Source organism: Rhineura floridana, chromosome 4, assembly GCF_030035675.1.
Source record: "Rhineura floridana isolate rRhiFlo1 chromosome 4, rRhiFlo1.hap2, whole genome shotgun sequence".
NCBI lineage: Eukaryota > Metazoa > Chordata > Lepidosauria > Squamata > Rhineuridae > Rhineura > Rhineura floridana.
The window spans coordinates 4,996,227-5,021,524 of record NC_084483.1 but is presented as its reverse complement, the minus strand read 5'-3'; the positions used below and the strand labels follow the sequence as shown (position 1 = coordinate 5,021,524).

At 43.6% G+C, this 25,298-nt stretch overlaps 1 protein-coding gene across 2 annotated transcripts; it reads right to left on the bottom strand.

Moving 5' to 3' along the window:
- Positions 1–1,171: 1,171 nt before the first annotated feature.
- On the bottom strand, positions 1,172–18,733 carry FAM161A (FAM161 centrosomal protein A). Of its 2 annotated transcripts, XM_061626153.1 has the most exons (7): positions 18,510–18,733; positions 14,835–15,058; positions 10,351–11,538; positions 9,074–9,241; positions 4,230–4,329; positions 3,419–3,579; positions 1,172–1,993 (listed from the first exon to the last, which is right to left on the bottom strand). In XM_061626153.1, exons 1-7 carry the CDS (start codon positions 18,627–18,629, stop codon positions 1,795–1,797), a joined length of 2,160 nt encoding a protein of 719 aa, XP_061482137.1. In that variant the 5' UTR covers positions 18,630–18,733; the 3' UTR covers positions 1,172–1,794. The 2 variants fall into 2 exon arrangements, with proteins under 2 accessions (XP_061482137.1, XP_061482139.1); XM_061626155.1 differs by lacking the exons at positions 14,835–15,058; positions 18,510–18,733 and adding an exon at positions 12,216–12,293.
- Positions 18,734–25,298: the final 6,565 nt, after the last annotated feature.

Sequence of the window (25,298 nt, the reverse complement as noted above, 5' to 3'; positions counted from 1 at the left end):
GAGCTAAACAGAAAACTACAGGACTTTGTGGGGGCCCTGATCCAATCTGAGAGAGGCTTATTGACACTGTGCTTCAACTTGGGGAGGAAGACCCCCAAATCACCCTGATTCACCTTTGTTATTCAGTCCCCACACAGAGCTGATGCACATCCTTACCAAAAACTCACTAAGGCCACAACATCTAGCCCAAGTGTCTGCCTATAAAGCACATGGCAGATGCTGAAGGAGGCTGAGGGTGGAGCTACCAGGAAGAGGGGATTACTATTATTGCTGACTCCTGTCTCCTCGCACTGCCACTGCTGACAATGCCCTTGCTCAGAACGAGAGAGGGTTTTTCATTAAGCAAAAAGAAGCAAGGCTGCAAGGAAAGGCTGCTTTCCCCCTTCCTTTCTGGCAGCTGGCCTGCCTGCCTTTCTTGGCTCCTGCTTCACTGCCACCTCCTTTAAAAAATTATTCTTATCTGCAAGGCCACCCAGATCTCACCTTTAGCCCAGACAGAGCCAGGAAGCAGTGAAGAAGTACAGGACTTCCTCACCCTCCATTTCTGAGGGTGTGCCAGTGTCCCTTTCTTTCACCTACACTCCGCCCCTCCAATTTCTCCAAGATGCTGCAGCGGTTGAGGGGTTTCCCCCTCCCATGTGCCCGAATGCCTGCACGCCTGCATATGCTTACAGGAGGGGCAGGTGTGTTTGTGTGCGTGCTGATCTATCTTCTGCTCCTCTTTCATTCTCCAAGTGCAAGCAAACCAAGTTATCAGTTCTGATGATCCTCCCAAGGCCTAAAAGCACTAACCCCCCACCTCAATCTGTGCGCCTTGTTGTCTGCAGTGCACAATCTAGAATCCTGATCACTAACACATTGCTGCTTCTTGATTATTATTAAAAAGGTAAAAGCTCAACAGGTTGGCTGAGGCTGGGATTCTGGTATTGCAGCAGAAATGTATTTATTTATTATTGCATTTACATCCCACCTTTCCACCGAGTTGTTCAAGGTGGTGCACATGGTTCCCCCGTTTCCATTTTATCCTTGCACCAACCCTGTGAGATAGGTCAGGCTAAGAGACTGTGTTTGGTCCAAGGTCACCCAGTGGGCTTCTCAGCTGGGTGAGGATTTGAACCTGGATCTTAGTCCAACAATGTAACCCACTGGTGTTGGGAGACAGGACTGTACATCGTCAGACTGGGGGGGGGGGAATACCAATTTTGATTGGATCTTTGCATTAAGAAAAGAAAGCAACACCTCCCTGTCCACAGGGAGCTTTCAACGGAAAGGGATTTTTGGAGATGTGATTTTGCCATGGACCATTTTTTTCAATTAACAGAGACTAAAGTTACAATTAGCATGGGAGGGGGTCATGAAAATGTTTGAGCTTACAAAGGGGATCCCATATTAATAACGGTTGGGAACCACTGATCTAGCCTAGCTGTTGTACTTGTGTGATTTTTATTTTCATCTTTCCCCCCTCCCTCCGCACAACATCTTGTCTAATTAAGAGTTCTGGAAAACACAAAAACTTGACACTATTTTGTGATATTTTCATTTGTCCTAATAAAAGTATTGTCAAGTTTTAGATTGTGGAGATTTTTTTCTTATGGATCAACATGCCTAGCTTTGCTTTTTATAATAAAACAAATAAATGAAATATGTCAATTGAGAACTCACAGCAGATCTGCACATAAAAAGCACACAAAACTCTATTTACACCATAGTCACATTTTCTGCATCTTGTATCTTATTAGGAGCAACAGAATGAGCTCTAAGCACCAAAACCCATGCAACATGGAAGCAGCAATATTAGTCTTCATCTTCACTTGATTTTTCTGCGGCAACTTCATCGTTTTCACTTTCATACTCAGGAGCATCCTGGTCATCCTCATCTGACTGAGCCTCTGCATTATCATCATCTTCTTCTTCACAGGATTGGGCCAACTGGAGTTGGGACCTCTCCACCAATCCCTGAGATTCTCTGTCTTCTACTTTAGTTTGATTATCACTAAGCAAAATGGGGAAAAATACTTCATGTTGGGATCCTCTGAAGGACAGTTAATTGCTTTGAAGACATATTATGATCCACGTTCTAAAACATCAATTGAATCACAGCCATGAGGAACTATTCTCAAATCTGTCAACTAGCATAATTTGTGTTATTGCACTGGTAAACTAATAATTCATTTTACAGCATTACTGGATTTAGTTTCAAGCTGAGCAGCATTATGGTTTTTGTAGGCATAGGGGGAAAAGTCTTCTTACTGAAAGTTGCACTTCTGTTTAACTTGAGGAAAACGTTTACTATGGATTGAATCCAGACTTAACTATGCTTGACCCACTGAAAGCAGTGGGATTTGAGCCATTACTAATAAATGTACTCTAAGCATGACTAAGCCTGGATCCAACTCTGTATTTTTATACTTTTCAGAAAAAAAGAAAAACCCTCCCAATTCAGTCAGCAGCAAATAATTTCAATGCACAATTGAATGGTTCCCCTTTCCATTCCAGAACTAGAAGGAACTGATGATTCAAAAGTAGTTCCACATCCTGGGGTGAGTTCCAGAATGAGGTCATAAGGTGGGTGCTTACCATACCTGCAAGCATTTATCTCCCAAAGGAGGAATCTGCAGAGGCAAAACCATCAGTTTTAGAGTGGCTTATGGAAGTGAACAAGGAAGCCATGTGGCTGTCATGCAAATGTCTTCAATGGGTGCACTGGTACAGAAGATGAGAATGAGTCATAAACCCCACCAGTGCAAATCAGCCTCCACAGCTGTCAGCCACAAACCCATCCAGTAAAGCTTGATTAGAAGATCTCGGGCCCAAAGAACTGATGTCCTAGCATGATGGATATAATGCATCACACGGAGGCCTCCCAGCTGCTCTATTCTAGGGAATACTCCTGAGAAACAAGGATAGCTATTCCGTGGCCACCAGGGAGCTCCAACGCTACTGCTCCTCTCCCTGGAGCTATGAATGAAACCTCTTGGCTGCTTGATGACATCGCTCGTGCCAGTTCTCGCGATTCCTATGTAATAACTAAGGGAAAAGGGAAATGCAGGCTCAGCATAATCCAAGCTGGAGATAGCAGCCATGGTTCTTGAGGTTCTGGCTCAGTGTGCTTTGCTTCAAGTACTTTTACCACCAATTCCCCAGTCAGCTGCAGGCACTGAAGGACTGTGAAGGTTTTCACATTTGTTTCAATGAGTGAAACCCAACAGTGTCCGTTTGCCGGTAGAATGGTCACAGTTGACAGAGCAAATTCCTCCTCTCCCATACCCCCCCATGCCCAAATCTCTGGAAAGCTGGGGCACTGGACCAAAAGTTGGGGCACTGGACCAGATGGGGGGCACTGGGGGCTGCAGGAGAAAGAAGAGAAAGGGAAAGTCCACTCACGTGATGTTGAGTGTCACCCAATGGAGAATCATACCTTTCACTGACCGCTGCCAAGATTTCAGAGCCATCACTGAAATGATCCTGCAAAAGCATCTCTGTAGCACTTGGGCCTTTCCTTGAAACAAACTGTTCCCATAGTCCCACCTCTTGAAGAATATCAGAGAAATGCTTCTCTGCTGCTGTTCGTGCATTTTTCTGTATTTAAAAGGAAAATAATAAAAATTAAATTCGTGACTAAGATATTCCTAAATTGAAAGGTTAAAAGATTAAACGTTCAGATCACAGGTTGTCAGGTGCTGCACTTAGCTCATACTGCTCTGACCCAGAATAGTAAAAAGACCTGCAGCCTTAGGTGGAAGTGAAGGTATTGCTATCCCGGGGCAACGCTGTGTGCCAGAAAGGGAAGAAGCAGCCCCAATGTTAGTTATTATTTAATTTATATCCCGCTCTTCCTCCCAGCAGGAGCCCAGGGCAGCAGTGTTGCAATGTTATATTGTAAGCTGCATTGGGGTTCTTCAAATAAACAAGTCAACACACGTAAATAACCACAGTTTAATAAAGTGATACCTCACCTACCATTCATACTGTAACTTCGGTGGATTAGGCACAGACAAGAAAAGACAAGATAGCTAAATTGGGACATACAATTTTAACGAGGGAGACAACAGTTATTGCTGGCTAAGAAATTACTGACAAATGAGGCCCACAAGAGCAATGCAATGGGAGTCTGCAGTGGGAGTCTGATGACTGGGAAGGTGGCGTAACTTGCATCATCCCAAGAATAATTCTTGATCATCAGATAAAAAGGAAAGCTGACATCCCCATACACGAGAGACGTCAGTAACCTGCATAGCTCGTTCCAACAGCAGTGGCTTCTTTTTCACTCTTTCTTCCATTTCTTCCAGCTCCTGCAGATATTCTTTCACTCTCTGCTTTTCATGTTTCCTGGGTTTTTTTTTAATATAACATGACATGGAAATGGTACAGAATTTAACCGTCAGCTTTCATAGCAAAATAAAAATGGAAGCAGCAAGACTAATCTATGTTACCTATGTTGAGTACCTGCTACTGTATTAATGATCTTGCATCTAGGGGGGGGTCAACACTTGGAAGATACATTACAGCAGTGGCTCCCAACCTTTATGAGTGCGGGACCCCCTTTGTAAACTCAAAAAAAATTGTGACCCCCACATGCTAATTGTAATTATAGTCCCTGTTAACTGAAAAAAATACATAATGAAGTGTTAAGTAATGCCATTTTTTATTCATCTCAACAACAACTGTGATGATATTTATTATCTGCCCTTTACCAGAAAGTCACAGGGCAGATTACAGAATATAAAGAACTTCTAACAAATTTTGAAGGATCATCACCTTACTAAGTAACTAGGGGCTTCATGCACCAACCTCATACACATATATATATATACACACACACACTCCCCAAACATGCACATGCATAACTTGGAGCTCCCAAAACACTCACATCCACACGCAACACCCACACCCAGGGACACACAGGCACTCCAGAACAGGTCCCTCCCCAAATGAATCTGCTCAGTTAATTACTTCTGAAACCCACAATGTGAAGAAGAGTGAAACCAGGCCATATTCACACCGTGTATTTGTTCCGCTATTATTCCACTTTAGATACTAAGAACATAAGAACATAAGAAGAGCCTGCTGGATCAGGCCAGTGGCCCATCTAGTCCAGCATCCTGTTCTCACAGTGGCCAACCAGGTGCCTGGGGGAAGCCCGCAAGCAGGACCCGAGTGCAAGAACACTCTCCCCTCCTGAGGCTTCCGGCAACTGGTTTTCAGAAGCATGCTGCCTCTGACTAGGGTGGCACAGCACAGCCATCATGGCTAGTAGCCATTGATAGCCCTGTCCTCCATGAATTTGTCTAATCTTCTTTTAAAGCCGTCCAAGCTGGTGGCCATTACTGCATCTTGTGGGAGCAAATTCCATAGTTTAACTATGCGCTGAGTAAAGAAGTACTTCCTTTTCTCTGTCCTGAATCTTCCAACATTCAGCTTCTTTGAATGTCCACTATGAGAGAGGGAGAAAAACTTTTCTCTATCCACTTTCTCAATGCCATGCATAATTTTATACACTTCTATCATGTGTCCTCTGACCCGCCTTTTCTCTAAACTGAAAAGCCCCAAATGCTGCAACCTTTCCTCGTAAGGGAGTCGCTCCATCCCCTTGATCATTCTGGTTGCCCTCTTCTCAACCTTTTCCAACTCTATAATGTCCTTTTTGAGGTGAGGCGACAGAACTGTACACAGTATTCCAAATGCGGCCGCACCATAGATTTATACAACGGCATTATGATATCGGCTGTTTTATTTTCAATACCTTTCCTAATTATTGCTAGCATGGAATTTGCCTTTTTCACAGCTGCCGCACACTGGGTCGACATTTTCATCGTGCTGTCCACTACAACCCCGAGGTCTCTCTCCTGGTCGGTCACCGCCAGTTCAGACCCCATGAGCGTATATGTGAAATTCAGATTTTTTGCTCCAATATGCATAATTTTACACCTGTTTATATTGAATTGCATTTGCCATTTTTCCACCCATTCACTCAGTTTGGAGAGATCTTTTTGGAGCTCTTCACAATCCCTTTTTGTTTTAACAACCCTGAACAATTTAGTGTCGTCAGCAAACTTGGCCACTTTACTGCTCACTCCTAATTCTAGGTCATTAATGAACAAGTTGAAAAGTACAGGTCCCAATACCGATCCTTGAGGGACTCCACTTTCTACAGCCCTCCATTGGGAGAACTGTCCGTTTATTCCTACTCTCTGCTTTCTGCTTCTTAACCAATTCCTTATCCACAAGAGGACCTCTCCTCTTATTCCATGACTGCTAAGCTTCCTCAGAAGTCTTTGGTGCGGTACCTTGTCAAACACTTTTTGAAAGTGTAAGTACACTATGTCCACTGGATCACCTCTATCTATATGCTTATTGACACTCTCAAAGAATTCTAAGAGGTTACTGAGACAGGACTTTCCCTTGCAGAAGCCATGCTGGCTCTGCTTCAGCAAGGCTTGTTCTTCTATGTGCTTAGTTAATCTAGCTTTAATAATACTTTCTACCAGTTTTCCAGGGACAGAAGTTAAGCTAACTGGCCTGTAATTTCCGGGATCCCCTCTGGATCTCTTTTTGAAGATTGGCGTTACATTTCCCACTTTCCAGTCCTCAGGCACGGAGGAGGACCCGAGGGACAAGTTACATATTTTAGTTAGCAGATCAGCAATTTCACCTTTGAGTTCTTTGAGAACTCTCGGGTGGATGCCATCCGGGCCTGGTGATTTGTCAGTTTTTATATTGTCCATTAAGCCTAGAACTTCCTCTCTCGTTACCACTATTTGTCTCAGTTCCTCAGAATCCCTTCCTCCAAATGTTAGTTCAGGTTCAGGGATCTGCCCTATATCTTCCACTGTGAAGACAGATGCAAAGAATTCATTTAGCTTCTCTGCAATCTCCTTATCGTTCTTTAGTACACCTTTGACTCCCTTATCATCCAAGGGTCCAATCGCCTCCCTAGATGGTCTCCTGCTTTGAATGTATTTATAGAATTTTTTGTTGTTGGTTTTTATGTTCTTAGCAATGTGCTCCTCAAATTCTTTTTTAGCATCCCTTATTGTCTTCTTGCATTTCTTTTGCCAGAGTTTGTGTTCTTTTTTATTTTCTTCATTTGGACAAGACTTCCATTTTCTGAAGGAAGACTTTTTGCCTCTAAGAGCTTCCTTGACTTTGCTCGTTAACCATGCTGGCATCTTCTTGGCCCTGGCGGTACCTTTTCTGATGGCTTCCCTCAAAGAAGCCTGGGAAGTGTAGTTTGTGAAGGGTGCTGAGGGTTGTTAGGAGGCTCCTGTTCTCCTCAGAGAGCTATAGTTCCCAGAGTGGTTTAACGTTCCAACCCTCTTCCCAGGAAACTCTGGGAATTGTAGATCTGTGAGGGGAACAAGGGTCTGGTAACAACTCTCAGCATCGTTAACTACACTTCCCAGCATACTTTGGGGGAAGCCATGACTGTTTCAAGAGGAATAATAGTGGAATAAATGTACAGTGAATGCAGCCCAAGAGTGTCCAGGTGACCAAATGATTACTGTTGACAAGTTATTAAAATCAAGCTCATACATCCATGGTATAACTGAGTTAATGAGAAGGCTGGTGCTGTTTTGCAGCTGTCAGAGACTGGAAGTCTGGTTGAAGAGATGTACGTTTCAACTTCAAATCTGGTTGCACATCTAACTTGTTTCAATATTTTGATTTCAATGCAACAAGCTCATTGGCTTCTTCTCCCCCCCACACACACACACAAACAAGAAAAGGGATTCCTCTTCCTTTTCAAGAAGCTATCATGCTGGGAGGGAAGAAGAAAACATCCCTTCTGACGTTTTCAGCCCAGTGTTGCTCCCCCTTCATCAGAGAGGAGAAAAGCCTCAGTAAAAGCCACTCCTGCCTCCACTCCCTTGTCCCTTTACTGCAGGTTTTCAATCTGGGCTGGCTTCCTCCTGCACGCCGTGTTTGGTGGGAAGGTGTGCAGTGTAGACACTCTAGAATGGGAGTGATCCAGACTGCATGTGTAGTGGCTGCCTGGCAGAAAATTACCAGATATAGAATGCATGCTGAGTAGTTTTAAGTTGTGCAGCCACTGTGCATGCAAGCTGAATCACTCCTATTCAAGAGAGCTTGCAGTGCACACCTTCCCGTTCAGCCCAAACCATCTAGTTCAGGAGGAGGGCGGCTAGTAGGTGGTGGAGCAGCAGTTATGTCTGGGACTGGGGAAGAGAAGCGTTTAGCACAGTTAACAAACGTGCAGTTGCAGCGCCTTTAGTTTTGAACTTGTTTAAGGATTTCTCACGAAATTCTCTAGCATGGCATCACACACACACACCGAGCCTCATCTGCTACGCACCCAGGAAAGATAGGGTACCCGAAAGCCTATTTGTGGGCACGAGATTTTACCCAGGTGTTGACTTGAGGGGGGGAGGTATCTTATCTGATGTTGCCTATCTAATTCTATGAGGCACCATATACATTTGAGAGCATAACACTAACACCACCCCAGGAGCGATCCTGCCTCCGTGTAGTTTTCTGTTGCTCCAAAGACCTCCCACCCTCCATGCCCTCACCTGCAGCCCGCCCCAGCTGTAGCCCTGCGCTCACCACTTTGCTTTCTCCCAGCAGGAGCCCATGGCAGGCAAGCAGGGCTGGAAGCGGGGTGGGTGGGGTGGAGGAGGAGAAAGAAAGGAAAGAAGACAACCCGTCGGGGAGAAGGGAGGGGAAGGTGGTCAAGTAGCTGGGCTGGGCTGGCCAGAAAAAGACACAGCAACAGCGGAGCTCCAGCCGATTGTGTTACTTCCTCTCTGCAACCACGCGCCCCCTTCGTGGATTTAGGCGGGAAGGGTGAGCTCATCCCGTGCAGTGGGAGGAGACAATGGGAGCGTTATGACATCGACAACGTCACGGGTGGGAAAGGATACGGCCCTGGCGGAGGGGCAGTCACCATAGAGATAGAAAAGGGGTAGGGGCAACACTCCATCTGTGGCTTACCATTATTTGAGGTTCCTTTTTTGAAAAAAAATCTGTCTTCTTCACGACCCCCTTTTGATTGTTTCGCAACCCCCTTGGGGGCCGCGGCCCCCAGGTTGGGAATCACTGCATTACAGAATACCTGAATATTTTTAACTTCGATGTATGCATCTGAGCTGGACTCTGACGTGGGTGATTTGCCTCAGCCCGGGAGTTTATAAGTCTCTGAAGTTTTCTTGCTCTTTGTTTCTGCTTTGCTCTGCTTCTTTTCCGCTCTTCTTCCACTTTCTTTTTTTCCTCAGCTGAATCCCTGAACGATCAAATAAAGTAAGGCTAAATAAATTTAAATCCAGAAAAGTCTTTGTAAGGATGCACCCATAAAGACCAAGAAGTAATGTACTTATTATAATCATCCATGAGCCTATACAAAGATGGTTTCCTTACCCTATTAGAGAAAAGAGCCAACCGTTCACGCACACAGTTCCCAGAGGAACATCTGCTTCCACCACCATTACACCAAGGCCATTGGGCTCAGGAAATTGCTAGCCCTGTTGGTCTTGCTGTAGCACCCCACATGGGAGCCTGGCCTCATTACAGGATCAAGCCTACAGTAACTGGAAAAATCCTCAGAGACAGCGGCACTTGCAAGCTGTTGCTGAAGGGGCATCTCACACATGAACAACTGCACTGGTGGTTGGGGTGGAGGCCAAATATCGCAGTCTCCAGTGAGTATAGTATGGCAGCAGAGGTGCTTACCTGGGTCTGTATGAAACCCATCTACTGCGTGAAAGAGAATGGCAGGAGGAGAGAGCATCCCCCTACCCTTTTGCCTGCTTTCTCCATTTCCTATTCCTTCCCTCTGCACATAAGGACTCTGTAGATGATATGAGGAGGAAAATTGAAGGAGACCTTCATCCCCCTCACTGCCCCTTCCCACCCACAACTGAACAAAAGGCAAAACAAGATGAGAAAAGGACAATCTTCCTCTCTCTCTTTCCCATCTCCTGCACCCCAATGATTTGTCTATAACACCAACAACGCTATGTGAAGATACTAGAGGTGAGAAGAGATGTAAACCTGGTGGTTTTGAAATGCCAAAAATCTGTCTTGAGTTCTCAGTCTCCTGTGCAATATATCTGAGCTAGTAAGTTGGCTCTCGTTCCATTTAGTTTAAGACAACAGAAGTCCCATGGCTTCAACCTTAGTACAAACGCCTTGAATTCAGACTATAAAAACCTTTCCAAACACTTTCTCAGTGGCTCTAGATAAACGTAATAGTTTTAACTTCAATGCAAAAACACAGCAATAACCAACACAAGTATTTTGTATCTTACTGCACCAATATGTTTTTACTTTCCACAAGCAACTTGAATTTAAACCTGTAATAATTACACCAGTCCGTGCCAATGAACAGCTCACCTTACTGCTTGTAATCGCCTTCTTGTAGATTCTGTGATTCTTGGAGATGTAGATTTTTCACAGAGTGAAGGAGATGAATTTGCATTCAAAGACCTCATCTGAGGCTTAGCTCTTGAAGAGGCATAGGGCCAACGTGTTTCCTTTAATTTTTCTTCATCCATTTGGATGTCCTCAAGAATTTTCTCTTTGTTGGATGGGATATTTGATGTATGGAGATTGAAGGGTTCACAGACTGTAATGGGTTTCACATTCTTCTCTCTCTCAAGCTGCTTCAGGAATTTTTGATGTAACTTTTCAAAATCTGGGACCTTGGCTTTGGACTTTGGTTTCTGTTCCAATTCTTCACTCTGGTCGAGACAATTTTGTTGCTTACTCTTATTGGCACCTCTATTTCCTAACCTGCTGTTAGGAAGGGATGAATTGTGCAGAAGCTCTGCCGATCTCATCTGAATTCGAATATCTCTATAGAGCTCCTCTTCCTTTAGCTTCTCATAGACTTCTGAACCGTAAACGAACTTAGGAACTGGCTTTGCTTTGAACACTTTTGCTTTCTTTTCCGATGAGGATAGGCCCATCACTTGCATTTTCCTCATTTCTTTTTTTTGTGCTTCTCGTTCAATAAACTGAAATGGCTTCTGTGTAGTGAGAAGGATCTCTCTACTCCTCTCTTTTAGTGACTTTCTACGTCCTTCATTTTCCTGCATTATTTCATGATAGAGAGGGACAAAAACATAAGCAGGTACTGGATTGGCTCGGAATTTCTTTTGACACTCTGCATCCTCTTCTAATTGTTTCTTCAGCAAGTTATTTTCCAGTTCAATCAGTGACTTTGATTTGATGTTCTGTTGTTTTTTCTTAGCTTCTCTGATAGTCATTTGGAAAGGTTCAGGTACTGTGATCTTTGGGGACCACTTTTTTTTCTTCCTCTTGCTCTTCTTCAAAGTCTGTAATTTGGATGAAATACTTTTGTTGCTGTGAGAATAATCATCCAGAGAAACCCCATCCCATGCATTTTTAACTTGTTCCTTACCAAATGTTAGTAAACTGCCTTCACTGTCATTTTCTTCTAACTCCAATTCTTTATCAGGTATATGGGATAAATTTGAATTAAAATAATTGTTTAAATCAGGATCAGAAAATGATTTACACATATTCTGAGATTGAAAAGGGCTTGGCTCCCAGGTTGATCTAAAAGGCAAAAAAAGGTGAAGGTTAGTTTTCTACAAGCAGCAAAATATAATCAGCTTTAAAAAAACAAGTTGTGGGATCTCCTGCCTTGATGAGTAATGGAGTGGAGGAGCATTTCAAGTCTAGAAGATCCCAACAGTGTGGCAGAGTTGGGCCTACCTGTCCCAGCTCATCTCCTTTATTCACTGAAAGCTTGAAAAGTAGCTATCTCTAAACTGAGTGATATAGCCAAACTTTACAGAACAGAAGTAATAAGTTCATAGTGTTCTTCAGGCCCCCAGCTGAAGAATTCTTTGATGACATGTTTTCGGAACCCTGGGGGGAACACATTTCTGTAAGACCCTCATCATTTCACACATCATAATTTTGTACTCTCAGTCTAAGGGAATGTTCAGCATAAGCAAGGGGAAAACATTCTAATTTCATATAGGTTAATATCAGGAAGCTGATTCCTTACAATAAAATACACAGGCTAGTAAAATATTGTTAGTAGGACCAAGCAATATTCATAACCTTGTGTGCTACACAGAACTTCCTCAGGCTGGATGTTTAAAAAGAGTTGTTAAAGCGTAGGAAAGGTGTTTTTGAGTAAGGTCATGATGGTATCTAAAGCTTGTTTCAATCTTAAGATGGTACTAGACAACATTTTTGCAAACTTATGGAACAATCCAACTCACATTTATGCCAGGCTGAGGGGAGCTGGATGCAGATCTCCACCTGAGCCATCTGGGTTCTGGCTCAGAAGGGCTATGCCAGTGTAAGTCCCTCAGCACGGCTCAACCGGAGGTCAGCCAAAACCGACATAAGTCCCCAAAAAGGGGCATTCAGGGGGGGTGTCGGGCGAGGGGCCAAGGTGAAGGGACTTAGGCCACATCCAACTTGTGTTCACAGTGCTCCTGCAGGTCCCAATTCAGGCAAAAGTTACTTCAGGAAAAAGATCAGTCTAAGAAAATAAATACAATAGAAGTCAATGGAGAGGGCTTACTCCCCAGTAGTGATATTTGGTAGGCCAAGCTTTTACTTTCTGGTCCCTGTTCAGCCAACCCAGAGGCTCCTAAACGGCAATTGGACGAGGCCTAACGTTACCCCGGCTTCTCTTGCGCCAGCACACTTATGCCGGCTTCCCCTAAATTGGATTGCTCTGCCATGCCTTTCATGTTTCACAGACATGCTGAAACAGGAAAGCAATGGGAGAGTTCCCTTAAGAAATATTAAGAATTGCTAGTTAGTCACAATCTCTATGATTGGAACTCATCGCACTGGTCGCTTGTAAGACAGAGGACAGAAGAACAAAGTACACAGTGGTTCTTCTATTAGCAAAGCTGAACATTAATTTTAGAAGGTGCTCCCTAGGTTATATTTGAACAGTGTTCTAAGAACCTTAAACAAAAGGCAATGCATTACTACGTAAAGAGAAATGGGCCACAGCTTGGTGGTAGAGCATTTGCTTTGCATGCAGGAAGTTCCAGGTTCAATCCCTGACATTTACAAGTAGGGCCAGGAGAGAACCCACCTGGGAACCCTGGAGAGCTGCTGCCAGCCAATGTAGGTAATAGTTAGGCGGACCAAGGGTCTGGCTCAGTATAAGGGAGCACCCTATGATCCTATGTACAAAGATTCTGAGGTGCAACACATTTCAGTCCCATTTCAGTATTTCTCCCCAAATAATGTATTTATCTCCTAAACTGTCAACATAACAGTTAATCAGTGTTATATCCCTAGAATGAATTTATACTCCAGCACAGAAGAATGGAATGGGAAGGAAGAAGTATGCAATCCTGCACTCTAAATTTCTTGCTCATAGTTAAGCAATTAGCAGTGTCACATCTCTTCTAGCCCTTGGTAACTCTGAAAGCTAAAAATTTACATTTCATCCAATATATAAAGCCTACTGTAAATCGCAAGAGTTGTTCGTCTGTGATGCTTTTAACAGGATTAAGGCATTTATCCTACAATTAAGGACATTTTAAATCAAATTAATGCCACTGGAGCATGGTGCTCCTAGTATGCTGATGACATACAGCTCTATTATCTCCATTCTCTCTGAATCAGGTGAGGCTGTGAAGGTGTTGGGCAGGTATCTGCAGGCAGAGGTGGGCTGGATGGGGGCAAAAACCTGAGGCTGAATCCTGATAAGGTAGAAGCGCTGCATATGGGTGGGTTCCTGTGTCTACGAATTAGGTGTATGACCTGCTCTGGGAGGGGTTCTACTGTCCCCAAAAGAACAGGTTCATAGTCTGGGAGTACTCCTGGATTCCAACTTGTCACTAGAGTCCCAAGTGGCTTCTGTAGCTAGGAATGCTTTTGACCAGCTGAGGCTGATTCACCAGCTACAGTTGTTTCTGGACCGGGATAGCCTGGCCTCAGTTGTCCATGCTCTGGTGACTTCCTACCTGGACTACTGTAATGTGCTGTATGTGGGGCTGCCCTTGGAGATGGTCCAGAGGCTGTGGCTAGTGTAGTTTGCAGCTACTAGGCTGGTAACTGCAGCAGCCTGATGGGACCATGTGTCATTAGTCCTGAAAGTGCTGCACTGGCTTGCCAGTCTGCTAGTGGGCCCAGTTAGTGTCTTAGTACTAGCATAAAAATCTCTAAATGGCTTAGGACCCAAGTACCTAAAAGAGCACTTTCTCTAGTAACAATCTTCGTGGACCCTATGATTGGCAGGGTAGGCCTCGATAGTGGTACCATCACAGGTGGCTGCCTGGCTGGTGTTGACCCATGACAGGGCCTTTTCAGTGGTGGCTCCCCGTTTGTGGAATGCCCTCCTCAGTGAGGTGCATCTGTTTCCATAACTTTCAGGAGGAAACCTGTAACCTGATCTATGAAGAGTTATGACCTGACACTTTCTATTAAACCTATTAAAGAAAAGCACACATTCACGTCCGAGTCTGACTTCAGCAGCCTAGGGCAGGACACCTTTGGGAAGAAGGGTGGGACATATATTTAATAAATAAAATAAAATTCAATATTTCTTTTTAGGGAATTGAACCTAAGTTTAGAAACAGTAATTATCTTCTGGTGATTAAGGTGCAAAATACAAGATTTTTTTAAAAAGTTCTCTTCCTTATTCTGCTATTCTTTCTGAGACAAATGTGGCCAGATATAAAGACCCAAGAGAACTGAAGTTTCTTTTGCAGTTTTGAAAAATCAAGGCCTCTTGGCTTTTAGTATACAAAACTGGAACACCATTTTGGTGGGATTATCAGCATGCAGATTCCTCTATAACATATCTGCAACATTTAACATCTTCAGAAAAACAACATCATAGAAATAGTTATTATTAGAAACCATACCTATAGTTCGCATCCACTTTTCTTAAAGGTTTAACGCCATTTAGATATAGTTTATTCCGATACATGTTTTCCAATGTTGCCATGGTCTCCAGGTGAGCATTCTTAAGCTCTTCCAGCTTTAAGTGATATTCTTGATTTGAAAGATACAATTTGGAGAGGTCTATCCAGTCTTTGCGATCAGCATGCATAGTAGAATTCTGCTGTTTCTCAGGACTCAAACTATCCTAAAAGAGAGTATTATTATTGTTGTTGTTTTACCTTCCTTTTTACCTAGGCTTTTGGCCCTTAACTTGAAGGGCTTTAGATATCAATGGCTTCTTTTATTTGTACTGATCTTGTTGTTTTAATGAGTTTATTTGTATAATTGGTTTTAATCTTATTGTTGTAAGTTGCTTTAGGTTGCTTTGCAAGGAAAGCAACTTAATAATAATAATAATAATAATAATAATAATAATAAATAGGTTTCCCTAGGAGAAATAAGTTTTATTAAAATGCTAATAATTTGGTCAGGCAGTAGATGCCATAAGACCAGCTATCAAACTCAACATCTTTCAGCATTTGAAACTGTTGAGACATAGTAAAAGTAGGGTCCAAGGAGCATGACAACATCCCACATCTATAATAAATGCCCTACTTGACAAGATAAATGGATGAACTCCAACTGTGTCCATCTGCCCACAGTATGGACACGGATATTGGATGTCAGCTAAAATAGATAAGTCCTTTCTGAACAGCACAGTACACAAATACCTATAAATCTGTATGGTTATAACACTGATGCTTATATAGTATATATCCCTGGCATAAAGTTCTTCTCTATGACAAATATACCTCTGCACGCCAAGCACGTACTCCTTGAAAGATAAAGCACAGGATTGCATTGTGGCACCCTTAACGATGCGCAAAGCCCTTTGCAGGCACAAAAGTAAAAGATTATTTTTGGTGATGGGTCTGATTGGCTGTATGACAACCATAGAACAGGAGAACTTTTGCACCGAGTCCTAGGCATTCTGGGAAGAGAATAGGGATAGACTGTGCAAAAAGCCGCATCTATGTAAAAGTTTAACAGCTGGTATAGCACAGTGGGAAAGAGAGCCTGGCTGGGAGTCCAGAGTTCAAATCCCCACTCATGTCTCCGGGGTGTCAAGGGCCAGCTAAAGATCACCCCACAGTGAGTGGCTCAGGGGTTACGTGCCCTGCCACCTGTGCAGCCGTGGGCAAGCGGCATAGTCCCAAGGAGCCCAGTTGCCCCCCAGCTGGCAGTTGCGGACAAGGAAGGGGCTGGCTTGTGCAGCTGTGGCAAGCTGAGCAGGCCCAAGCCAGCTGGGGAGGACTAGCCTCAGAGGGAGGCAATGGGAAACCCCCTCTGAATACCGCTTACCATGAAAACCCTATTCGTAGGGTCGTCATAAGTCGGGATCGACTTGAAGGCAGCCCATTTCCATTTCCATGTAAAAGTCTATGCAAATTTAGTGCTGTCATGTAAAAATTCATTAGTTTCTAATATTGCATGCATTTCAACAACATATATATTAAAACACTGCATTTTTCTCTTCAGCTATATGTAAATGTATTTCAGCTCCTTTGATGTCAAGCTTGTTAAGAGATTTGGATAGGTTTGGTGTACGAATACCATCTGTTTTTCTAAATAAGCCAATACAATACCGTCATATTTGTGACTTACACATTTTCAGAAACATTACATTAATGTCTTCACAAAAATGCTACAAAAAGCAACAGCTATTTAGAACTATTTTCATATTTTTTTAACCTAAAAAAAGGGAATGTTTCAAAACTTGCAGTGTTTCTACCTTTTGCAGATAGCAAACTTTAAAATGTAAGCCTTTATTCTTACAATGCTAGTATTCAACTCATTTAAAAGCAGGTTGTCTCTTACCTTTCTTGCTCAAAGTGAAGGCAAAGTGATGTTAGTGCCAGCTCACTTCTCTTCTCAGAATAGAAGGGCGGCATGAGGAAGACCCATAGGACATAGCGCCTAATCCTACCCATCACACACACACAAACACACATACACAGACTTTGCAATATGCACTCTCCTTCATGCTGGAGAAGCAAGCCTATGCCCAGTCAGAGCTTTACACAGCCTGGCAAGGTACAACTGCCACTCACACAGCACAAACGTGGACTTACAGCAATGTCAGATTGTCAAACATTTGAGTCCAGCTCAGGGAGGCATCAACACAGAAAAAATGTCGCTGGTTTTCATTACAAAATCCCAGCATCAGAAAGCATTGCCACCTCAGTTTGAAGCAAAAGTATACAAGATGCACAAATTTAGCTACTACAGTTTTCATCATGCTGCTAAAAGCATTGCCAGTTAACTGTGTGCAGTCTCGTAGCTGCTCAAGGTACAAGCAGGAAGGAAAGGCACAAACACAGGGGATTTTGAAAGGAGCTTTCCATCTTTCAGTGTGTATATATATAAATCCTCACCGCCTTAATAACCAAATGTTATTTACATCATGACAGGAAATTGAAGGTGTGTAGAGATGTCAGCGATGACATTTTTCTCAGCTGCTGACATTTGTGATTTCCAGCCATTGCACCAACTGTTGGGGCAGTGTTAGTTGTTGAATTTATCCTGGTCCCACAGCTCATAAAGACTTTAAGAGTCCAGGTTGTAGGGAAGGGCAAATGTGTCAATACTACTTCAGAGCTATAATCTACTTAGACAGAGCTACACTATATCTGGACAGCTCATCACAAAGCCTGTTTGTTAAGAAGAACTGCTCACACAATGATGGGGGTTGGGGAAGAGAAGAGACACCTCTGATGAAAGCACAATCTGCTTTGCTAGCTAGGAAAGTACCTACACAAAATAAGGCTATAACTTTAAACACACTTACCTGGGAGTAAGCACCACTTAAAGGGGGTGACTTCTGAGTAGACATACACAGGCTGCACTTTCATCTATCCCCCTTCTCCTACCTCTTTCATCTTTAGCAGATATGCAACATTATCATTATTATTCTTTAGATGTATTGCCCGCCCTTCACCCAAAGGTCCCAGGGCAGGTCACAACAGTTTTACAATACATCATTAAAGGCAGTTTTAAAATGTTAAAATCACATCACAAATAATAGGGTGGTTCCTAAAAATTTACATCTGAGTACCTTTTTATATTTAGATAATAATCTAACGCAGTGGTTCTCAAACAGTGCGCCCAGACACACTGGTGCGCCCTAAGAGGTGGCTAGATGTGCCTCAAATATTATGAAAGTATATTTTAAAAATGAGAAGAAACCCATTTGTATATGGTAAGTAATAGTTTTCTATAGTTTATTTCTATTCACAGTTTAAAATATATTAATATATATTTAATTTTGTACACAAAGTGCGCCAGAAAATTCTTATATATTTTACAGTGCGCCGCGCAAAACCTTTTGAGAACCACTGCTCTAACGTATCACTTTTCCCAGGAGAAAAACCCTCCAGACCAGCTAGATTAGTGCCCGGCGTGCAAATATTATTGGCACAGCCTTTGTTCATAATAAATACAGCAACGATACAATAATAAAACTCTCAAATGTGGCCAAAAAAGCTTTAAGAAAGCAGTCTCCACTCATTCCCTCCCCAGGACACTAGGGGGCAGCAGCAACCCTGCCACGGGGCGAACAATACCGGCGGCGGCAGCTTCATAGTCGCCTTACCTACCTGCCACTCGCCACCCCCGGCCTCTCGTTCGCAAAGCGCGACCGGCGCTCTGGTGCGCGGGTTCACCGGCGTATGAAGACAGGAAACTGTGAGCGAAGCGACTCGGTAGGCCGCGTCCATGACCCTTTCAAAAGAACCGGAGAAAGCCGCTTGCCGTGGTTGGTTGCCAAGGAACCTCGCCGGGAACGCTACGGCGACTCTAACGGGACATTCGCTTGTGAGCAAACGCGTGGCCCGTACAGCAACGCAAAGACCTGGAGATGGGACTTCCTGGATATTTTAGGAGGCAGGCTGTTTTGTGTATTTTTACTTTTTCTTCCTCATTAGAAGGGTACAAAAGACTGGCTGCGGTTTTTGGTAGCAGCAGGTAATAGCCTCAAAGCAGAGCAGACATTCATGCACTTTAAAAAAAAAAAGGAAGGGGGGTGGAAATTGACCAGTAGTATTTCCCACCACATTGTAGTGAGAGCTACCGTGTCCCGTTTACAGATTTTCGGGGGAGGGAGAAAGGAGTAGGTAGACAGATTACTATGAACCATCACGTTACGATGTACTCCACTGTCCACATCCCCCTTTTGTAGATTGCGCGGAGCTTTCGCCCGGTATTCAATTGAGCGGTGGCAAATTCAGAAGTGCGGGGCCCCTTTCATAAAAGCCACAGCCCCCGCCCCCTTCTAAAATTATACAACCTTTCTAAGATTATAGAATAATCTGACCAGACTTTAATAGTGCTTTCTGCTTCTCTGTCACTTTCGCCATTTCATTGTCAGTTCTCACTGCCACAGAGATTGAGATATTGCCAGAGATATTGCTTGAATTACTTATTTCGTGCTGCTACCCAACTGCTTGATAATGTAGGTGGCATGCTATCATCATTAGTTTATCTAAAGGAGCGCCTCCAGCATCACCAAATATGCCGCCTGACGAGATCAGCCTCACAAGACCTTCTCTCGGTCCCACCAGTTAAAACAGCTAGGCTGGTGCGGACCAGAGAGAGGGCCTTCTCAGTGGTGGCCCCCACCCTCTGGAATTCTCTGCCATATGACCTTCGCCATGCCCCCTCCCTGTTTAGGCAGGCCTATGGGACTCCTGGGTAATCTAGTTTTATTTTGTAAAGATGTGGGTGGGTTTGATTAATTAGAGGTTGATGTTGTAATTGTACTTATATGTTGTATTTAAATTTTTATGTATGCCGCCTAGAGTGGCCGTTAATTCGGCCAGATAGGCGGCTTAGAAATAAAATTTTATTATTATTATTATTATTATCATCATCAGGATTCACTGTCTCTTCTACAATTACAGACTTCTCACTCTCCACAAATTGGCTTTTGGAGCAGAATCTAATAGGGACTGTTTTCACTCTGATTACCTCCAATCAGCAGGAAGGAAGTTACAGAGGCACACACACTCCCCTTTCATGCTGATTGGCTCATGGGACACTAGAGACATATTCTGCTGAGACCCGACTCCCAAAAAAGTAAGGGGTCTAAGACATCCTGAGACCCAGGACGATTACACATCTGCTGGTATTATGAATGTTATGGGGAGGGGGGGGGAGCAGAGATTGATGAATAGCTGAACACAACTCTCTAATACAGGCTTTAACACTGTTGCCTATTTAGTCTTTCCTGATGAAATACATCAGGGCAGGACTGTTCTCATGCTACACCTAGTGTTGCCAGGTTCAGGGCCTGAGACATCCTGTATGTTTAGAAGTCAGCCAAGGTTGCAGCCTCCAAGAGGTCTTCTGTATCTTTAAAAGTTGTGCAGGGGGAAGGGAGAATTCCACCTTGTGGTTTTTCTCATTGAAGTGTTGCAAGAACATCTGCACTTGGCTGACTTTCTCTTCTCCTAAAGATACAGGATCAGGATCAGGCCAAGCCTGGCAACCGTAGCTACACCTGTTACCAAGATGTAGAGAGCAGCACTCTGATGGGATATATAGATGCTGCCCTTATTTTGCTAACAGTATTTAAATCACTGGAAAGCACCAATCACATTGAAAATGGACAATACAGCAAGATACCCTTCAGAAAATATGCATCTCAGTTTATAGCGTATTTAGATATAATTTAACTGACATCTTCATCACATGCTCAAAAATCCCTGATCCCAACACCAGCACTGAAATAATGCAGGTGCATTGTCTTCTGTTCACTTACCTGCAGAGGGCCAAATAAAACAGGACACAGGCATTTCTCCAGCTTCTATCCCTGCAAGTAATACTAAGGCTGCAATCCTGGACAGTTTCCTGGGAGTAAGTTTCATTTCACTCAAAGGGGCTTACTCCTGTGTACATATGGATAGGGTTTAATTAAGGAGATAAAGCCTCTGTCCCCCATTTGCATTTATCATTGCATTTATATCCCACCTTTCCTCCAAGAAGCTCAAGGTGGTGTATGTGGTTCTTCTACATCCCATTTAATCCTCATAACCCAGCAAGATGGGCTAGGCTGAGACAGCAAATAGCCAAAGGTAACCCTGTGAGCTTCAAGGGAGAGTGCAAATTTGAACTCTGGTCTCCCAGACCAAATACTTTAACCACACTGGCTGTTTTTCAATGGAGACTGCAGATCTAGGCGGACTTGCTTGAAGAAGAGATTTAAGATACTAGAGCCCATGTCATCAGCTGCATGAATTAGTATACAGTTCTGATGCTATTCCAGTATCAAGCATTTAATTAAAGCTGTAGTTAAAACATTTGCTTTCTTAGTTAAAGCAAAAATTACCATGTAGTTTTTTGTAAACCACTTAAGAGGTTTTATACAATCAAGCAGTATATACATTTTGTTAAATAAATAAAAGTAAAGCACCTCACTGATGTTGAGGAACCACTCTCGATTCCAACTGATCGCTCACTTTAACACTTTTGGTTATGTTTGAAACACTAGCTTACTTTCTAACTAAAAAGCAAACTTAACAGAAGATAAGCCAAAGGAGTTGCTCTTCATATTTGGGATAAGGATGGAAACTGTACATCTCTTGCCTGCACAGTAGCAGAATTGCCATTTATTCTACTTCGGCTTCTGTAAATTCTAGACAAGAATGTGGAGCTGTGGCCCTCCAGATGTTGCTGGACTATGAACTGACATTGCTCTGTACTATTGCTGACGCAAGGTGGGAATCCAGCATCTGCAAGCTACTGCAATACACGTTGTGGGGCTGCCCTTGAAGACTGTCTGAAAGCTGTAGTTGGAATAGAATACAGCCACCAGGCTTCTGAGCAGCACTGCAAGGTGGGATCGCATCTCACTAATGGAAGCTTATCTACTGTTGGGCCCAATTTACATCTAGTATGTAACACCCTATATGGCTTGAAACCCAAGTACTTGCAAGAAATTTCTGCCAGTCCAGATCTTGCAGACCTCTACACATGCTCATCCACAACTGTGGCACATCATATATGCCTTCTTTGCTGTGGCACCTTCATTGTGAAACTCCTTTTCCTCCCTTCATCAGCAGCTTTTCAATGAAAAGTGAAGGTATTTTTTTGCTGCCAGGTATTTGGAAGCTGATATCTGTTTTGTTCATAATATGACTATATATATATTGAAGTTAAGTTTAATGGTTTTATTGTTTTAATATATTGGACATGAGATTGTATTTTATTAATTTGTTCACTGCCTTTTGGTACGAAGGGCAGATTAGATACATCTGGAGGGCTTCCCCACAGCTGCTCAATAATACAGAGCAAATGTTTTTAAACCACCTACCATCAGGCACTTTCTTTCAGATCTTTTTGTCTGAGAAAACTTTAACATGCCAGTTACTGAAACCTTGCACACACATAGTGAGCATGCCATGGAACATGCCCAATACTCCTTTGCATCTTCACACAGCAAGAGAAGAGCCATGTCCACCATTAGAAACCTGTAAGCTTGAGAAATCCCAGCACTCATTACAGTATGAAAGCTGCCAGTGTAGCCAATAATGTGAAGATTTCCCCAATGTGAAGAGGCTTTCATTGTATTAAAATCTTGCCCATATTATTATTATATTATTATTATTATATTATATTATATTATATTTATTACTCGCCCATTTGGCTGGTTATCCAGCCACTCTGGGCGACGTACAAGGAGAATACATAAACATTAAAATTTAAAACCCAACAGTAAAAACTTAACCCATCCCAAAGTCTTGCCTCAAAAGCCAGGTCTTCAAAGTCTGGCGGAAGCTTATCATAGAGGGGGCATGGCGGAGGTCATTTGGGAGAGAGTTCCATAGGGTGGGGGCCACTATTGAAAAGGCCCTCCCCCTGGTCCTCACCAGTCTAGCTGTTTTAACCGGTGGGATCAGGAGGTCTTCTGAGACTGATCTTGTTGAGCGGCATCCCTGCCGATGCTGGAGGCGCTCCTTCAGATAGACTGGTCCAAAATCGTATAGGGTTTTAAAGGTCAAAACCAACACCTTGAATTGGGCTCGGTAAGCAACCGGTAACCAGTGCAGCTCCTGTAGCACTGGAGTGATGTGATCCCTTTAAGCAGACGAGCCGCTGCATTCTGTACCAGTTGCAGTTTCCGGACCGTTTTCAAGGGTAACCCCACGTAGAGCGCATTACAGTAGTCTAGGCGAGAGGTGACCAGGGCATGTACTACCGGTGGAAGCAGATGGTTGGGAAGGTAGGGGTGCAGCCTCCGTATCAGATGGAGTTGATACAGCGCCGCCCGGCTCACAGCCGAAACCTGAGCCTCCATGGACAGCTGGGAATCAAGAATGACCCCCAGGCTGCGGACCTGGTCTTTCAGGGGCAAATGTACCCCATTGAGCACCAGGTCTATATCCCCTAACCTACCCTTGTCTCCCACGAACAGTACCTCGGTTGTGTCCGGATTCAGCTTCAGCTTATTCCTTCCCATCCAGCCACTCACCGACTCCAGGCACTTGGACAGGGTTTCTACAGCCAACCTCGGTGAAGATTTAAATGAGAGATAGAGTTGTGTGTCATCCGCATACTGATGACACCGCAGCCCAAATCTCCTAATGATTGCTCCCAGCGGCTTTAGTAAGAAAGACCTGTAACCAGGAGACAGCAAGAATGTGGTATCCCACTTACAGATACTTCCTATTTTGGCATTACCACCTCAATTTATGCTCCTTTGTGGGAATAACTCCAGAGCACTCCTATGAAGAATTTTAAAAGTCCAGCAACTTGTGGATAAGGAATTGGTTAAGAAGCAGAAAGCAGAGAGTAGGAATAAATGGACAGTTCTCCCAATGGAGGGCTGTAGAAAGTGGAGTCCCTCAAGGATCGGTATTGGGACCTGTACTTTTCAACTTGTTCATTAATGACCTAGAATTAGGAGTGAGCAGTGAAGTGGCCAAGTTTGCTGACGACACTAAATTGTTCAGGGTTGTTAAAACAAAAAGGGATTGCGAAGAGCTCCAAAAAGATCTCTCCAAACTGAGTGAATGGGCGGAAAAATGGCAAATGCAATTCAATATAAACAAGTGTAAAATTATGCATATTGGAGCAAAAAATCTGAATTTCACATATACGCTCATGGGGTCTGAACTGGCGGTGACCGACCAGGAGAGAGACCTCGGGGTTGTAGTGGACAGCACAATGAAAATGTCGACCCAGTGTGCGGCAGCTGTGAAAAAGGCAAATTCCATGCTAGGGATAATTAGAAAAGGTATTGAAAATAAAACAGCCGATATCATAATGCCGTTGTATAAATCTATGGTGCGGCCGCATTTGGAATACTGTGTACAGTTCTGGTCGCCTCATCTCAAAAAGGATATTATAGAGTTGGAAAAGGTTCAGAAGAGGGCAACCAGAATGATCAAGGGGATGGAGCGACTCCCTTACGAGGAAAGGTTGCAGCATTTGGGGCTTTTTAGTTTAGAGAAAAGGCGGGTCAGAGGAGACATGATAGAAGTGTATAAAATTATGCATGGCACTGAGAAAGTGGATAGAGAAAAGTTCTTCTCCCTCTCTAATACTAGAACTCGTGGACATTCAAAGAAGCTGAATGTTGGAAGATTCAGGACAGACAAAAGGAAGTACTTCTTTACTCAGCGCATAGTTAAACTATGGAATTTGCTCCCACAAGATGCAGTAATGGCCACCAGCTTGGACGGCTTTAAAAGAAGATTAGACAAATTCATGGAGGACAGGGCTATCAATGGCTACTAGCCGTAATGGCTGTGCTGTGCCACCCTAGGCAGAGGCAGCATGCTTCTGAAAACCAGTTGCCGGAAGCCTCAGGAGGGGAGAGTGTTCTTGCACTCGGGTCCTGCTTGCGGGCTTCCCCCAGGCACCTGGTTGGCCACTGTGAGAACAGGATGCTGGACTAGATGGGCCACTGGCCTGATCCAGCAGGCTCTTCTTATGTTCTTATGATATTAAACAGCATCACAGAGAGGATGGAACCCTGAGGCACCCCACAAGTGAGAGGCCAAGGATCCGAAACCTCCTCCTCCAATGCTACTCTTTGGTACCTACCAGAGAGGAAGGAGTGGAACCACTGCAGTACAGTGCCCCCTATGCCTAACCTCTCCAGGCGCTCCAAGAGGATAACGTGGTCAGCAGTATCGATAGCCGCTGAGAGATCAAGGAGGACAAGGAAGGTACCTTCACCCCTATCCCATGCCCTCCTCATATCATTAACCAAGGCAACCAAGGCTGTTTCAGTCCCATGTCCAGGCCTGAAGCCCGATTTAAATGGATCTATTTGTTTTTATTCTGGCTCAGTGCTCTCCAGTTTCAATTGTAAAAATATTAATTGTTAACCACCCGACGTGGGTGGGTCCTTGTTTAAGTATAACAACAATTTAAACAAGATC